Here is an 18,581-nt window from a genome sequence, read left to right as displayed (position 1 = left end):
CTTTATATTATTTATACATATATAATACATACTTTAAAATATAATTTCTTTCGTGATGCAAATCCGAATTTTCATCAGCCCTTACTCCAGTTTTCAGAGTTATGATCCCTCAAAATATAATTCTAATGTATTAATTTATTACCAGTGCTGGAAACAGTTTTGCTGCTTAATATTTTTTTGGAACCTGTGACATTTTGTTTAGGATTATGATAAAAAGAACATCATTGATAGTAAATCAACATATTGGAATGATTTCTGAAGGATTATGTGACATTGAAGACTTGAGTAAAGGCTGATGAAAATATATATTTATACACACACACACACATACTACATTACATGCATTTTATCTATATATCTAAATAAAAATAGGCTCAGTATATATGACCCAAAGTAACTAGTAACTAACTACTTGAGTAGATTTTTTATCCGATACTTTTTTACTCTTACTCAAGTAACTATTCAGACTAGTACTTTTACTTTTACTTGAGTAAATATTTCTATAAGTACTTTTACTTGAGTACAGTTTTTGGGTACTCTACCCACCTCTGCGTGTGGGTTGTTGGCATGAGAACTTTTACATTAGAGCCGACCTGGAGCAGGCAGTTCAATTCATGATGTGTCAGGTCAGTTGGACCCTGCAGTGTGATTAAGACCCTCTGATTCAGCCTCCTTAGAGGCTAAGGTGGAGAAGAAGAGGGGAAGATACATTATAATAAGGCGGCATTTTAATAGTTTGGTGAGGGTTTCTTGCAGTGTGTCACTGGTGCTCCAGTAGATCTAATGATGGGAACAACAACAATCTAGTCATCTTGCATCAATACTGTTTAGCCTTCAAAGACATTGTGCCATAAATACTACTGTTTTTGATAACATTGACTAAATCTGTGGTGGTGGGAGGGGGGGCTGTGGTATTCTCTAAGTTGGAAAGAACGCATATACAGAACTGAAGAAATCCTATGTTTCTGCTAACCTTTATGCATCTAAAAATCCCTATAACTGCTCTGATAAGTGAGTCATATGACATTTTATTTTTTTGAAACAAAATGTGTTAGGAGAAACGGAAATACCACTTGAGCAATTTATTTAATGTTTGTCAGAGCTGCACGATGGATTATAAAAAGGCAACTAGTCACGCATGAATAAGTGTTTGTTTACAGGAAAGGATGACAGCATATGTTGCCTTCGTTCTGATGTTGACTGTGTTTATCTTATTCATTTTAATTACAAAGATGCTAAGCCACAAGAACTGTTGCACTCTTTTAAATGAAGCTCTCACCGGCCAAGAAACACAAGTGGTTTGTTTTAACCTGCCTGTCAGTCTTGGAAAGCCTCAACAAGTCCACTTTTCTATTTAAGTCATATAAAAAGCCTTTTTCCTTTTTATATAATGTTAATATAATATAATCCTTTTAATATTTGCTTTCTTTATTAAATTGTCATATATGAACAAGTCAATAACCGGAGGCTACCCCAAACTACATCCATTATAATCATTAAATGCACCTTCTTTGTTAGAACTTCATTTTTCTTCATTTTCTATTATTTTAACCAACTTGAGATCTGAATTGAGATTTTTTTTTTTATCACAAACACAATCCAATAATATTTAACAACCAGTGTCCAAATGTTCTTTGACATAGTGTTAAAGAATATAGCCTTATAACTTAAAAAAAAACATGAATGTAATGTATATATTGCAATATACTGTATATATTGTGGGGTATACATGTGCAACACTATACAGTGATTCTGAGGATCTATAAGTCTTTACGTTTTTAAAGATACACAAGGGTTAGAATCTGAGCCTTGAGGGGGTCTTGCAATGATTTCTGCAATGGGTGGTTGCTTCTTGATTGAAGTCTTGTCTTCTTTTCAGTCCAGCTTATAGTGTGAGAGCAGCCAATAAAGAAAAAAAATGAATCGCTTTCCAATAAGGTATACAGAGGCTCCACGTCCCATCTATTTCACACCTGACTAGTGTATCCAAGTAAGGCCATTCACATTTTCTGGAGCAGAGGTTGTTGGAATGGCCTTCCATGAAAGCACCATCTGTCACTGTGCCTCTCTTGAGCATACACATACACATTTATTTCCAAATGTGTGTCCCTACCACCTGTGGCTGTGCGGTGAGTATATTTCATCCATTGATCCTTGGTATAACAGGTGACAGAGTGCCTGCCATACACATGTGCACAGATGTAATTTGAGACAAACAGGCTGACAAATATGTTAACTTCTTGAAGAAAACCATTTTCTTTGCATGAACAGAGAATGTAAAAGCATTGGAGAAAAACCTTCACCTCAACTGCCTGTTCACACAAACGTGTTCACAGAAGAATGGATGTGAAGGCCAAGTCAAAATTCTGTTGGCATAAACACATGGGCAGTAGCTGAAAGATACGTAAGGGATCATGTATAGACTTTTGTACTGTGCAGATGGGTATTCTGTTATATCGACAGATGACTTTTCATTATTTAATTATATCATAATATTACAATCTTAAAAAAAAAAAAGATCTGTAAAAATAGGGTCCAATATAATATTAATTTGAAAGAATTTTCCATATGGATTTTTCAAAGGTGTTTTCCCAGTGCTTTGAATAATACACTGTGTTGTGTTTTGGGGATAAGTCATTTTTTTTTTCATTTTTTCACACACAAGACTATTTGATTGTTCCAGTATCATTACATGGAATTCTTCCAGTTTACAGAATTAATCAAATAATGGAAATAGAACAGTACAAAATAGGTAATAAGGTACTTGCACAAATGACCTATATGGTCATTTTTTGTTGGACAATCTGCAAAATAATCTACTCTTGGGTGCATTTCTGGCTCACAGAACACAAAGGTTACCTCAGTAACCTGTTTCTCAATATGATTAGCTCAGTGACCAGCAGCTTTTTATTATTTTAGTAATGGAAACACACTTCAATGAATTTAATATCTCCTCGGGGGAAGAGAAGCAAATGACTCAGCAGCCGGTATTTCACATCTTTGACTACCTAAAGCTGTTTCCTGCCACTAAGTCTCATATCTTCTCTTCCCCATGTCTCTCTCTATCTCTTATTTAAAAACACACGTGTTCCCTCTGTCTGCACTCACCAAAGAGAGAGATAGAGATGATGGAAGAGAGAAGTAAGGACAAGAGAGGGTGCTTCAGGTGATTTCCTGTATGTTAAGGCTACCTGCTGAGAGAGCGGTTCTGCTGTTAGTCTATACAGATTTCCCATCTGCTAAATTATAATTTATTCTGCTCTTCTCTTACCGCTCTAATGTTATTTTCCTTAATCCCTTTTCTCACATTAAATGTTCCTACTCCCCCTCACCTCACAATATCTGCCTCTGCTTTTTCAATTACCAAGTCTTTTTGGTCATTTCCAATCTGTCTTCTTTTTTTCAAATTATTCCTGTTCCTTTTAAAAAAAAAAATCTATCAGAGCTTTTATCGGTTAATTCTTATAACTGAGCCTAGATTCATGTGTGAATATGAATGTAAACGAAGACAAAGAATAAATTCAGATTGGTTCATTCCGAAGTAGTAAAACAAAACTGGCAAGCTGGAGTCTAATATAATAAGCCTATAATGCTCCAGGTACCTCTCTTTAATATCCTTCAGAATAAGAAGATGCATGGTCTTTGGACACTGGTCATTTGTTATGCACCCCTGGAAAAAATACTTTTGTATAATTCCTCCAAAATGAGACTCATCGATTCCTCCACTTTAAGTATTACCAATGCTAGTGGACAAGTCTGTGAAATTAGGTCAGTGCTAATTACCTTTGCAGACACACAAGACATAAAACTGATGATGCTGTTTTGATGACTTATTGAGGATGACTGGTGCACTGACTCATCTCTAAAATTTGATTGCACATTTCCAACCCTACACACAGTCCAAATGAAGTTACATCAGTCGGATCCGAAAAGCAGTGTAAAAGTGAATATCTGTAGTTGTTATCTTCATCAAAGTTCATCAAAAAAGAGACTGAGTAAGTGTTAACTGAACATGAAATGTTTTATATGCCTCTGATACTGCATACACATTCAGAAATCAGTGTTTAGGTTGATCATCCTATATACAGGCACAGTTCGTCATCTGTTCAATAGTATTATTTTACAGCACATATGACACAGCCTGCATGAGAAAGAGATGATATTATAATCAGTCCCTGATTTGAGAGCATGAGTTGAAATTCATGATTAGCTTATTTTTCCTTTGAGTCCCTGCCACAGATTCATTTTAAAAAGTCACTGATTAAAAAGGCCACTGTGCTGTTCTCCAAAATTACACTTGTTACAACCATTTAAATTTGCCCTTTACAAGTGAAGGTTTTTAATTGCTATACTTCTTTGAGGTATTACACTGGAAAAGCATGTGAAAAGCATATTAAACATATTATTTTCACATTTTTTGTCGTATAGAAGTTTGCATATTAGCAAAGTTGTTGTCTCATAGTTTTAGTATGTAGTGATTTTCGAGTAGGCCTATTTAGATGTGTGATTGTTGGGTTCTTTACATTTATTGTCTGGACCAAATTGTTTGGGAGAAGAGAATAGTGAAGACGACATTATTTACAAACCCAAAATCTTTGTTTGTGTTCTGCAGAATAAAGAAGGATGAAGAACATGAGGGTGAGTAAACAAGTGAACTTTAATCCCATTTTCCCTTAAACTTAAAAGTTCTGTCAGTGTGACAAGCCTATTTGCTAGAAGTCAAACAATAGATATCACTAGACACAGTGGCTACTGTTAGGACAAGCTAATTCTTTTTTTTTTAACTGTCCCTTTGTTATTCTAGTTTATGTTCACCACAACAGAGCAACATTGATATGCATTGATATGCATGAGGCACAGTGTCACATGATATTTTCTGTTATAAGGTAGACCTAGGCTACACCTTTGGAGGATAGTGCCTCTGTATTTTAATTTGAACATAAATTGGTGTGGTGATTTATACGGCATGTGAAAGTCTTCAGTAAGTTGACAGGATATATGACATGCTACCAAACTGTCATTATGCCAAATATTAATTACAAGATTTGACCTTCCATTTGAAAACATGCGTTAAATTGATTGTAAATGAAATAACAGTTAGTTTGTTCCATCAACCAAGTAAAAACCACAAACATGGCATCAAACTGGGACGCAATGATACCTTTTCGTATTACATTTAATACTACAAACATCATTTGTTATTGGATTATCGACTGTCTTGGGTCAAGGCATTGAGGAAATCGTTTTCTGTCTATTATGAGAATCTCTCCTAGTTACTGTGTTTGACATATGAAGACCTTTTCTCGATTCAGTTCAGCCGTGTGGCCACTATAGGATTGATCCCTAAAAGGAAAGCGCGCGCTCAGGGAAACCCCACCTAGACCGGGAGGGGGAAAAAGCAGCTGTAACTGAAATAGGCTACAGATTGAACTAATTAAATATTAATTTAGATAATTGTGTGGAACAGATCGTTAACGTGATCTATGCTGCCTCCATGTCACTAAAACACAACATCATTTTTTATAACTTGCGCTCAAGACAGGCAAAAAAGTTTAAGCTTATCACCATGCTCTTGATCCGTTATTAACAACAGTGTACAAATTACCGATGTTTGCAGCATTTCCATGAGTCGCTTATTGCCCCCCATCTTAACGTCTTTAATAGCCTGATTATGTGATACTTGCAGCCAGAATCCTTCGGTATGCACGCTACACCCCTACGCCACACATTGGTTTAATCCACATGCGGTGTTTAAGCCTTGACTCAAGTATAGTGTGTTTTTGGATGAAGACGGTTTCAGGTGGGCAGAACAGTGGCTCTCGACAGCCAGAAGCGAAGCAATCCTGCACTTTTGCAGCATCTTCGTATTGCTTTTGTAATTACGGGTGAGTATTAAGAGCTTTAGTAGACATCTGCTGTGTGCAAAGTGTAAATAACGCTATGTTAAGTGTGCTGCATTGGCGACATTTCCCGAGATACATGCGGACAGTATGTTGCCCATATGCATTTCAAAATAAGTGATTTGGGGCGGTCGTTGCAAAATGTTATTTACTATCGTCCTTTCTTCTATGATGTAAAGCTCTGGGAAAATATTTGGAAGTGTGGACACAACGTTTTTAATGCAGCACCTTTAAAGCCTTTGGGAATAAAATGTCATAATTAAAAGGTATATATCAGAAAAAAAAGGAAGGAGAGGGTTTCTGTCCCCAGTGGATGCAGGGGAACATTTGATTGCTCCCGTGCCACGAAGGCAGAAGTAAACACCCGTTATTTTTTACGTTCATGATCACTCTCGCTTTAAGTTCTGAAATGTGTTAATTTGAACAAGGCAAGTTTAAAGTATGTTGTTGTTTAAATTAGATGTTTTCAGCACACTACTGAACTACAGCTTTCATGAGGTTGTTGCTGCTAGTCGCGCGCATTTTCTTAGATATCAGCAAATGATGCTTCTGTACCGCGCGAGAACCACATTTGAGTGACAAATGCTTGAATCAGAGAGTTTGCATTAATGCTGGGGCATTTATAAACCTCCGCTTCTTGGCACAAGAACATAAAATAGCAAGAGGAGCAATCTCATGTCGTTTACAGTCGGTACAACAAACAGAAAATATCACTGACTTAACGAAAAGGGAATATTGTGTCAATAAAGAGCGAGTGATTATATGTGCTTTTTAATGTTATTGTGTGGCGCATTAGACGCATCTCTCGCTGAACTATTCTCGGCCGCTTTACAGTAAATCCATTGAATGAATTTCTCCCTCTATCTCTCTTAAGAAGTAGGTTTATTGACATGGTAAAAACCATTCTCTCTGTCTGTGTGCAGTAACCTCCTCTCATTAGAACAAATATAATTAGAAATGTAATGTTATCACTGTGTGTTAATTGTGGACTCTTATTGCTGCTTACCGTTTTGACAAACAAAAGCACTACCCTAATACACAGTAGTTCTGTTCAATGGCTGTCATAATTGCCCTCATTAAGTACTTTTGGTTTATCTAGACACCACAGACCAATCATATGCATTTACATAATTTTATAACAATTAAAAAATCACTAGGTTTATTCTAAACTAGATTTGTATTGTGTCTGTTGTGTCTTGTTTCTTTAACCTTGTATAAGTACAGCTCGCCATTACTAGATCTCTTCATCTGCTAAAACACAAAAGTCCTTGTCCTACTGGTTCTGGCTTTCTGTAGGCTGCTTTCTCAGTCAGACCAGCTTAGAAAAATTCCTCAAGAGGACCCACTAAAATCATCAAACCTTTTTTAAGCATGTTTAAGCTTGTGCATGATAATATCCACCGTATAAACATCCAAATGAGTCAAGGCACTGAAAAAAAAGGTGTGGTGTGGTAACACCTAAATTGACCCATTTTATTCAAGTCAGATATATTCAATTTTATTTATTCAAAATAGCATGCACTACACTGATTGCAGCGACAGCCCCCTGCGGCAGCTTGTGGTTATGTGCTGTGCTCGAGAGCACCATATTGACAGCACAGAATTGTGATCTCTGTAACTATTCAGTTCCTGCATCACCTTAATTGGAAATTAACCTTGTGGAACCTTAACCATTTATCTGCAGCCACCCTGGGAACCAGGTTCAAAAGCTAATTGTTGTTGTCAAAAAAGGTTCAAAACATTTAAGTACTTAAGAAAAGTTTATGCAGGTTAATTGCTTGAGCTTATCACTCCGAGGACATTGTTAAATATTGAGCCTAGACTAACAGAATTGAACATTCCATTAAAGAGATCCAAGAGCATGCAGTATGTGTAAAAGAGTATTTCAAAGTGTATTGGTACACATATTCCCATGTCTCTTTCTGTTAGGGATAGTTCACTCAAATATGAATATCATGTCATCATCTATTGTGTTCTACAAAAGTCTAAAAGGCATACAGGTTCAAAACCAAATGATGGTGAGTAAATTATGACAGAATTTTCATTTTTGAGTGTACTATCCCTTAAATATCATACTGTTTATTTCTCTGTCATGTGGCATGTTAAGTAAATAAGACCCAAAAACTCTAAAACACAACAGAATGCTTTTTGTCCTCTGAAGCTCGTAAAAAGCCAGAAATGAACCGTTGTTTCATCTCACTCTTGTGGGAATGGCTATAAATGACAGGTGTCTTTCTTAGCGTGTGTGTCCAGTGCCCTGGTTGATTTGCTGAGGGGAAGCTGTCAGAGATGATTAGTTGAACACCACCAAAGACAACATGCTGAGGGCATTTCTTGCTACAGATTATGTGTTTAGGTGCATGTGTGTCCAATTTCATGGCTTCGGCCACAAACTAATAAAGGAGATGGAGGCGAAGGAGAGCAGGGAATGATTTAAAGATGACATGAAGAGATGCAGAAGAGACAAGAAAGATGAAAGTGGGCGAAATTATAGGTAAAAAGGATGAATATCCTCAAAAATAAGGGTAGGCAATTTTAGCAAGCCACTATGACGGATGTTTTTGATGTATATCTTAGATCTTATCCATAAATGTCATTTTCTCCTTAGAGTGATTTCTCCTAGAGAGTCATACCAACAGCGCAAACACAGCTCAGCAGCACTGAGAAAGAATGAGCGGGAATCTGTAATCCGTGCTCCCCTGTGCTTGTGTGTGGTAATGAGCCTGTCGAGTGTGGACATTGTGTGTTTCCTCTCTGTTCCTCCTGACAGGACAGACTCCAGACTCACTGATGAGCATGCTGGGTAATGATATGTACTTTTGGCAATCAGAGGTATGTTAATCAACACGAAATGTCTGTTGACACCTCAGTAGGACCCTTTTGCCAGCAATCCCATGTATATTCTATTTTTATGCTGTCTCTTTTCAGCCAAAAGAAAACAAGTATGATATCTGTGTTAGTTTAATTCTTTTCAAACAGAGGGCAAGCACATACAGAAATCAACAGGACAGAAAACTCAAGCCTCTCATTGTTGTCATCACTGATACGACAGCTTGTGATATTCCCTTCGCTGTTGTGCTGCTGACAGGTATTTGATGTATTGATGACTCTACCACTGAGCTCTCCTGACAGGCATGCTGGCCTTTGTACTCCTAATTGAGTTTTGAAGGCCAACAGAGGAGCAATTTTGACACGCATGAACCAGGAACTAATGAAAATCAAAGCCTTTTGGCTCTCTAATAATATCTGTCTCTTTGACAGTCTCTGGTACAGCTACTTTTAAATGTAGATGGCTGTGCTTTTGGGATAAAGATGCTTTTTCCTGTGGGATAGATCTTTACCAGCTGACATTATTGCAAGAAGGTCAATATGAAGACGCCTGTCAATTGAGGTCTCCTGTGTAACTTCAATTGCTACGAATAATTGAACCTAATCTGTTTCACAAGCACTTAGAACAAATTACATCTAACCCAAAGGAGGATATAAAACCTCAAAGACTCCATGGACTGAATTACAGATAAATAAATAATAAAAAAGCCAATTTATTATTAGCTGAGTCAAAATAATAATGAGCTTTAAATCATTTTCCCTGTCAGGTTTCTATTGTACAGATGACTTGAATGGCTAAAATAGGAGCAAGTCATATCATAAAAAAAATCAGGAAATCTGAGCACAAAGAAATATGCCCATTCCATAGCCTAGAGCTGTTTTCTATTTCAGGTGGTGGCTAAATAAGACGATTTTGTGGGATGTAATATGAAACTTATTTATGCCCTTTTTTCTTGTGTTATAGGATGGAGGATGGCTTCTCACTCCTTCAGATGTGTGTCCTGAGAACCTGAAACTGAAAATGATTATCAATGTGTGTATTATAATGTCATCCATAATCAGTATGGCAGCACTTTAAAACGCCTACCTTTTCAGTGACCAACATACAGAACTGTGAGCTAAAGGACAATAAGCTCACAAATTGTAGTGCCAAGAACACATGACGCCCACTCAAAAAATGAACTCTTGCAAATTTTTTCAAATGAATGAACTTGAAAATATCCAACAAGAAAACCATGCCTGACCTAAAGAACAGTACAAAATTCATCCAATCTGACATGGACATTTATTTTCACATTGTCCTCTAATGAGAGCCAGATATCTATTTGCATACCGTCACATGCTGCCATGACTCAACCCAACGTTACAGATCTCTCGGCTAATATCTCCAGAGGATCCGAATCGGGTAATCTGTACCGTCCATTTTCTGTGTTCAGTGTTCTCACGCTCACTTTGCTGGCAATGCTAGTGGTGGCCACCTTTGTATGGAACCTTCTGGTTTTGGTGACCATCCTGAGGGTGCGCACCTTCCATCGTGTTCCCCACAACCTGGTTGCCTCCATGGCCATCTCAGATGTGATGGTTGCAGGACTGGTAATGCCGCTCAGTCTGGTTAGGGAGCTCTATGGCCGGCGTTGGATTCTGGGTCGGGCCTTGTGTCAGGTCTGGATCTCCTGCGATGTGCTCTGCTGCACAGCCAGTATCTGGAATGTGACGGCCATTGCCCTAGATCGCTACTGGTCCATCACACGCCACCTGGAATATACACTGAAGACACGTAAACGAATCTCCAATGTGATGATTGGCCTCACGTGGCTCCTCTCTTCTGTTATCTCGCTTTCACCACTCTTCGGTTGGGGTGAGACATACTCGGAAGACAGCCTGACTTGTCAAGTAAGCCAGGAGCCCTCTTACACAGTCTTCTCCACATTTGGAGCCTTTTACCTGCCCCTCTGTGTGGTGCTCTTTGTCTACTGGAAGATATACAAGGCTGCCAAGTTCCGCATTGGCTCTCGCAAGACCAACACCATCACACCCATGGCTGAGGTCATAGAGGTAAAAAAAAAAATTAGGATTATATAAGAATATATTTACTGTGGCAAGAATAAGTCTGATAACCCCTTTGAAATATCTGCATTTCTGCATCTACTGGACAATTTCTGCATCTACTGGACCATTCCTCCCCATAAATCTGTTTCAGTTTAGTATCCATGTTTCTGTGTTGTTTTGATAGCACAGCCCTCTTTAAGGCTATGCCACAGAATCGTAATCAGCTCAAGGTTAGGACCCAGGCATCTTCTCAGCCATTCTTTAGTTAGTGCTACTTGTGTGATTTGTCATTGTCTTGTTGCATCACCCAGCCTGTTTGAAGATTGAAGTCATTAGCTGCTGTCCTGATATTCTCCTATATTGTCTTAATACACTTTATAATTCTTTGTTCTCTTAATGATTGCAAAGGGTCTACACCCTGAGGCAGCAAAGCAGCATTAAACCATGATGCTCTGTCCACCATGCTTTACAGTTGAGATAAGGTTTTGGAGCTGGTGTTTGCCCCAATTGTTTATAGAGAATTTGTAATGTTGTGGAACGAATGCAAATTTCTGTCATGAAACTCTAGATGGTGCATGTTGATAACTTCTAATCTGACATAATCAGATCATTATTCACATGGCACAGCTGATCGGTTCTAGTTGCATCAGCAGCCAATGAGTTTGCTGCCCAACATTCAAATACTTGGCCAGTTCTTGCTGTTGCTGTTGCAGTTGCAGCGTGCTTCAGAAACCCTCCACCTTCCCCAGCTCCACCTGTATAGATCTGCTACTGGGCATTTCATGCATGATATATATATGGGGGTTGTTTCATATATGTTATATGGGAAACAGCAGTATTTCACAGCAGCATGTATACTGTATGTATTGGCAGTAGCAAGTCTCGATACTTGCTCTGTCGAATCCGAAGCATAGCAGATCTGTTCCGCCAAGACCAAACACATTTATATTGTCATGTACATTACCATGCTAAACTCTCAGAGAGTTGTCATGACAAAACTAAGTTGTCTTGGTTAAACATCAGACATAACTCAATTTTTATTGCCAGCAGTGGCTTCCCTGTTGTTATCCTTTAAGGAACACCATTTTGTTCAGGTATTTTATTTTATTTTTTTGTGATAGTGGACACTTGAACAAAGACTTCTGCAGTTTGTAGAGTTTTCGAAGGGTCTTTTGTTTTTACTCTTGTTTTTTTTTGTTCTTAGTCATCTATGCAGGATGCCGGCTCCTAGGTAGGGTATCAACGTCCAGACTTTTCTACATTTGTAGATTGAGTCTCTTACTGTGGATTCATAAGCAATACTTTTGTATAGCTTATCCATCTTTTTGCATCTCTTAATGCCTTTTTAAGCTATTGGGATCAAGGCATGGTTTACGTTAACCAATCTGTTAGTATGAGAGCATATTTGAAAGTAACCAGGCTTTGTATACTTTCATTTAAAGGCCAGGACACCTGTCTGACCCATAATTCCAATCTCATCTCCTTAACTGACTCCAGTTAGCTTTTGGAGAAGTCATAACAGAGTTTCACTGACTTTTTACTGGCAGCTTGCACTGTCAATGATCACACAATGTCTTCAATAAAATATAAAAGAGTACAACTGGTTGTATGTTAAAAGAGATTCTATTAGCAATTAATAGAGAAATTCAGATTTTTTTCTCAAGGGTCCTCTAATGTATTCTTGCCACTGTGTGTATGGATGGATGGATAGATACATACATAGATCAAGAGGGCTAAAAAAAAAAACAGTGAAGATCGCAGAGCTATTTCCTCAGAAGGTAGGCTCAATCCGCAGGAGCTGACACACATTGACACAGTTCCCGCTCAACAAACACATGCCCAGAGTGAGAGAAAAGGGTATAATTAGAAGCAGCTTCCTCACACCGAACAATCATTTGTAAATATTAAATTCTGTATTGGCTTTTTAGATTCCCAGATAATGTTAATGCTCTTATGTTTTCAACATAATTTTAGTGATTACTTTCACATTAAATAACACCACATGACTATAACGTTTAAACAACAATCCTATAATTAATTTAATCTAGACTGGATGGATGCTCTATCTCCACCCTCTTTCCTCAAGGGGAAAGTCTTAAACTGCAGTTAATGCAGACACGCAAATAAAGCCTAATTCAATTTATTTGATTCTTCTTCTGTCTTTTGTTTAATTCTGTTCTCTTCCTTTCTTCTCTGTATGGCTCACCTTTTTGTATATTCTTTTTTTTTCTTCATTGATACATTTATCCTCTGTGTCAGTGTAGTGATGAATAAAAAATGACATTTGATAGTAAGAAAGGCAAACTCCATAACAATCCAACCTATATACTTTTTTAAAACATGCTTCTAGACCAAATGTGTATATATTGTAAAATTAGTTCTTAATTATTTTATCATTTGAAATAGAAAAAGTATTCATTTCTAATATTAAAGAAAATGTACAAAAGACCAGCATTCTATACATACATTCAATGCAGAGAATTTGATGAGAGAATGTGGCATCTTTGGGGTGTGTCAGATACCAGCTGCCACTCCTTTTTCATACAATTTGCACACACACATCTTCTCACTAACATATACTGATCCAAAAAATCAATTAATTGCCTCGTTGCCTCTTTTATCTGTCAAAATGCACAAACAAACACAACATATACGCAGTAATTGTGCTTTGTTCTGCCACAGTACTCCGTGCACTCAACTACAGCCTTTATAAACAAAAAGCTTAAAGCAAATTCAAATACTTTTTTAAAAACACGAGAGGAAATACAAAGAAAACAGTGTTTATATTAAAGTTAGAGATTAAACATTGGTTCTGGTCTTCTAATTTGATTGGATATGCTGCACTTTAGTTAATAATTGTAATAAATTAAATAAAGTTAACTATTAAAGTTAATAGTTCATATAAAAGCGATGTTTCACTGTTTATCACTCTACTTGTCTGTTTATCCTGTTCTAGACTAGAGTTTGTGAATGTTATGAAAGTGGAGTAGAGTTTAAGACGCTGTTATTCTGTGCGTTGCTTGGCAACACATAAAGCTTGATGCTTCTTTTGAAACTTTTTTTTCTGTGATAATCTGTGATATTGCTTAATTATACATGTTGGTGATTTGCTCACATAGAGAATCATCTAGAATATTACTAAAGACAATTTTCCAAAAGGGTGACTGTGGGCCAATTGACCCAAATGCTTTGGTGAACTTGGTGCATTTGGCGGCTCGTGGGTCTTAAAATAGAGGAGGCACACTAATTGTATTGGTCTGGGGATTTTTGATGATTATTATTATTGTTGTTATTTGCTTAACTGCTTTGAAATGGCTTTTTGGCTGCTTTTAGTCAGAAAACGTAAAGAAAACGACACACATACAGCAAGATAATATAATTTCACTTACCTGTCCTACCACTTGAAGCAAACAACCATCCATGTGTTAAAAGAGAGCTGCCTGCTATGCTATTTAATTAAGCCGACTGCTGTAGCCTATATCCAGCTTAGGCATGTACTCTCTTTATTTTTAATTTGTATTTATACTGTTTGAATGACAGCTTGGTAAATCTGTCAGCGATCAAATATTCAATATCACTACTCATCAAATACTTACATTATCAGCACAGCGGGAGACGTTTAAACTAATATCATGTAATTTCCGTCTCTATGATGATTGGTTGATATACCAGCTAGCCTCCCCTGCGAGTTTTCTTTTCTCAACACTCCTCAGCGCTGAAAGTGAACACTCGATTGTGATTTGGCTAATTTGTTTTTTCCAATGGAGGCACAAGAGCTCAGCTCTCCCCTGGCCTCCCCCTCCCCTTCTCTATCACCTAGCGGTTGTAATTATATCAGCAGATTCAGCACATTTGCGATAGAAAAGCTGCACCTTTCAACTTCAGTAACATGTTATGTTATTATAGTTGTGAAATTACCAACAAAAAATACAATTCTGAGACGTGAAGTGCAATTAATTGTGAATTTTATTAACATTTAAATCGTCCTCCTCCCATTTTCACCTAAACATTTTGGGAAGCTGTGCCTTCCCTGCTTCCCCCATAAAAGCCGCCACTGACCTTGGGAGCAAATACAGTAAATCTAAGTCTGTCTTTATTTAGAAACTTCACACCTCTGCTTTCAAGGGAAACAATGTGAGATTTTTCACATAACAACATGTTGCAGAAGCTACGTTAGTTTTACAAAGCTGGGGAAAACTGCTTCATATTTTACAGCATTAATCCATGTATGTGGAATAGACTCAGCTACACGGTTTTCAGCATTAGATCTATGGTAACTGTGGCATTGCAACAACAAAAAAAAGTGTCTTCTCGACATAGCTAATTCAAATAAACAATGTTTTTTGAGGGCAGGCCAGAGCAACTAGTAGGCGGACATTATGCAAATGTGTATTATGTGATGCGTTCACGGCATGTCATAATTATCGTAGTTTCTAGATGACAACACATGACTTCCTACTCTGAACGGTCACATCCTCGGATTCAGAATTGTGTTTCTATGGCAACACTATCAATGCCTAATTTGATCTGCAGTGGTCACATGATCGGAGCTCTAGGAAAATTTCCAGTTTACTCTCTTACATTTTAATTAAGTTGTAATTACACATTCTACAAGGAGGTGAATGCTTTTAACAAGTTAGAATCTTGCAAATATGTTAATTACAACATGGCATGAATGCACCTATAGTGACGTAGCAAAGTCATGGAAATAATGGCAGGACTACAAACAAGGTATTTCATGCAAGTGTTTTCTGTTGGAAAGATTTACTCTATTTTACATGGACTTTGTGCAGATCGTTTAAATGCAAACTGTTACATTACACGCTAAAGGAAAGGTAAATTCAAGAAAAGCATAGCGGGTGTCCTTTAAAGATCAGAGTAGTAAAAATGTGATGTCTAGACAGATACAGGTACAAAAGGATTTTTTTTTACTGCCTCACAAAGTTATACGGCTTCAAAGTGTTTTTGATTACATTTTGAATCATGAGATATGAATTTAACTCTTCGTTTTCTATGAATCTGTGGATAGTTGATCCAAACCCGTCTGACACAGAACTGATCACAGAGACTCCATTTTGACAAAAAGTGGATGAGGTTGATATAGATTGTAGGAAAGCCAAAAAAGTTACCTGCTATCAGGCAATGGTGAACCATTTAAGCTTTAATTTTTTTTTTAAAGCAAATACTTTAATTTACTTTCAGATAGTTGTGTGCTTCATTAACACTACCAATAAATTTCTTCATCATCCTGTTTGTTTACTGCCAGGTTAAGGAGGCTGAACGACAGCCACAGATGGCCTTCACAGTTCGTCATGCTACTGTATCGTTCCAGACGGATGGCGAGACGTGGAGAGAACAGAAAGAGAGGAGAGCGGCTTTGATGGTGGGCATCCTGATTGGTGTGTTTGTTCTCTGTTGGATTCCCTTTTTCCTTGCTGAGCTCATCATTCCGCTCTGTTCATGCGACATCCCTCCTGTCTGGAAAAGTGTCTTCCTTTGGCTGGGTTACTCAAACTCCTTCTTTAACCCACTCATCTACACAGCCTTTAACAAGAACTACAACAATGCATTTAGAAACCTCTTTTCCAGACAGCGATGAGGAACAGAAAAACCAAAATGAAAACCTTTGGGTTTTATGAGTAGACCGTGAGAAGAACATCAAAAGAATCCTCCTTCTCAGTTCAGACACAGAAGATACAAAAGCAATGCACTCACTCTAACTGTTGTTTCAGGAGGAAAGGGGATTTCCAGTACACATCAAAAAACCTACAGGCCTGGTGTTCAGATTTTCACCTGCTGGTGATAATATCTGTCTGTGAATGGCTGCTGGTGCTGATGTCTTCATGCCTAGATAAGTTTGGCACTATCTGTTAATTCATCAGTGCTCAGATAATGTCTGCCGAACCATCCAAGTGTGCCCTCTTGCAAAACTAAACCACTCATTCAGACACTGAGCAAACTGTCTGTAGTCCACACCATTTCTGTGAACTCGAGAGAAAAACCATGGTTGTTTTCCATTGTTCTTGAAGGATATCAAAGCCATTTTTCTTCTGTCAATGGAGACACAAAGTAGGCATACGTACACGTTATAAAAATCTGGCCTGATTCATATCCTTTCACTCCCCTAAATAATGACCAGGCTAAGGAGCAATTTGTATTTCCATCACATTTCCTTTCATAAAACTAATTTTTTCTAATAAATTAAGTGTAATAAAGTGGAATGGAAATTTGGAAAAAAATGGTTGTTATAAATGGCCTCATAAATGCCTTTGTTTTCAGGCAGCACATCTCAGCATTTATGTGCATGACCATGAAAGGATGCAGCTTTCGTCTTTGTAAGCTACCATTGTAGCAGAGTAAACTGGAATATGGACATTACATGAAAGTAAATGTAAACAAGTCTGCAATTCTTTTGTGATGGGAGCTGTGCTGCAAGTGTTAAATAAAATATATGAATTGATCCTGCATTCAAGGTTATTGAAGATACAGAATAATTACTCTTTTCACTGGTTCTCAATAATCAGAGGTTCAGTAAATAAGACAATGCGAAAAGCTCAATGTCTCTCAACCTGTCTTTGTCTTTATAAGTGATGGTGAAGTCCTTCCGATTTTGTATTGCCATGTAGAGGCTTGTCCACACATGTCCCGAGCCAAATTTCTTGGTCGCTGTCCTAACTGAAATAGATTCTTCTATTGGAAAAAAACCTTGCTAATACTAAAATGAATGAGAAGGTCAGTGACAGCTGTGTTATGCCCCTAGCAGTTATCAAATGCTTCCAGTGCATGTGCAGAGAATCACAATAAGTATGAGAGCACTGATCTCACCCCATCTTTTTCAAATGCTATCCATGTTTCAAGACTGTCCATCAGTTTGTCAGTTCATCCGTTATCTATACACTCAGCTTTAGGGCATCACAAAATTCTACATTGCATGTGTGTCTATAAGAATAAAATAATGTCTATGGTGAGAGTAGTACTCAAAGGTTGAATATGGAGAGCCAGATACTGAGAGATGGAAAAGCAAAGAGCAAATGAACATAAATATGTTCTCTCTTGATGTGCTTACTTTGAACATGATAGGGCATTACACAAATACTCAATCTTACTTTTTTGTTTTCCATGTTTCCCGCTTATAAAGGAATCGTTTCACACGATACGTTCATGAATTTTATGTTGTCAATATTATTGATTGGACAAACACAGCATGCAACCTGTGTTGTAATGGCTTGTCTTGCTCTTCTTCAGTTTATATATTTGTGACTGTACCATCCAGGCGACTATAACTGTAAGAATAAAACAATCTATTCTTCAATTCAATTAACTCATTTTGTGTCAATTTCAGATTTTGATACAATCTGTGGATAGGATTGTCCAATACATAGGAATGTAGGAAAACAACACTAAAACTGTAAATGTAGCACTGTAAGGGGATTTACAGTACAAACTTTGTACACCCCCCTGACGTCCCGGTCTGTTGGACCACAGATTCTCCTCCACATCTAAAGGGATTTCTTGTCACGGTTTGGCAAGGGAGGACCCAGATTCAGAATGAACGGGGGGAAACAGAGTTTATTAAAAAAAATGGGAACACAAAAGGCAGGAAGACAGTCCAAACAACAGGGCATGTACATGACAGGTGGATTAGGGATGTGGGTAGTTCCAGACTCTGTGGCAAAGGGGACTAGATACAGTAGCAGCTCAAGGAAGCACAGGCTTGGCCCTGGGGATGGAAACCCTTGGCTTGAAGCATTAAAATGTCTGTCAGGTCCGAAGAATCAGCGACCAGGGAGGACTCGGGAAGCA

At 37.7% G+C, this 18,581-nt stretch overlaps 1 protein-coding gene across 6 annotated transcripts; it reads left to right on the top strand.

The window, feature by feature from the left end:
* The first annotated feature begins 5,638 nt into the window (after positions 1–5,638).
* Positions 5,639–17,238, top strand: htr5ab (5-hydroxytryptamine (serotonin) receptor 5A, genome duplicate b). Of its 6 annotated transcripts, none has more exons than XM_059533499.1 (4): positions 5,639–5,885; positions 9,694–10,784; positions 16,045–16,161; positions 17,058–17,238. In XM_059533499.1, the coding sequence occupies exons 2-4, from the start codon at positions 10,077–10,079 to the stop codon at positions 17,115–17,117; spliced, it is 885 nt and encodes a 294-aa protein (XP_059389482.1). In that variant the 5' UTR covers positions 5,639–5,885; positions 9,694–10,076; the 3' UTR covers positions 17,118–17,238. The 6 variants fall into 6 exon arrangements, 5 of the variants coding, with proteins under 5 accessions (XP_059389482.1, XP_059389491.1, XP_059389453.1 ...); XR_009426454.1 differs by lacking the exon at positions 17,058–17,238 and adding an exon at positions 16,564–16,982 and having other exon boundaries at positions 5,643–5,885; positions 16,045–16,528; XM_059533508.1 differs by lacking the exons at positions 16,045–16,161; positions 17,058–17,238 and adding an exon at positions 11,983–12,404 and having other exon boundaries at positions 5,641–5,885.
* Positions 17,239–18,581: the final 1,343 nt, after the last annotated feature.

This window comes from Carassius carassius, chromosome 3 (assembly GCF_963082965.1).
Source record: "Carassius carassius chromosome 3, fCarCar2.1, whole genome shotgun sequence".
Taxonomy (NCBI): Eukaryota; Metazoa; Chordata; class Actinopteri; order Cypriniformes; family Cyprinidae; genus Carassius; species Carassius carassius.
This window is presented reverse-complemented; position numbering and strand designations above follow the sequence as displayed.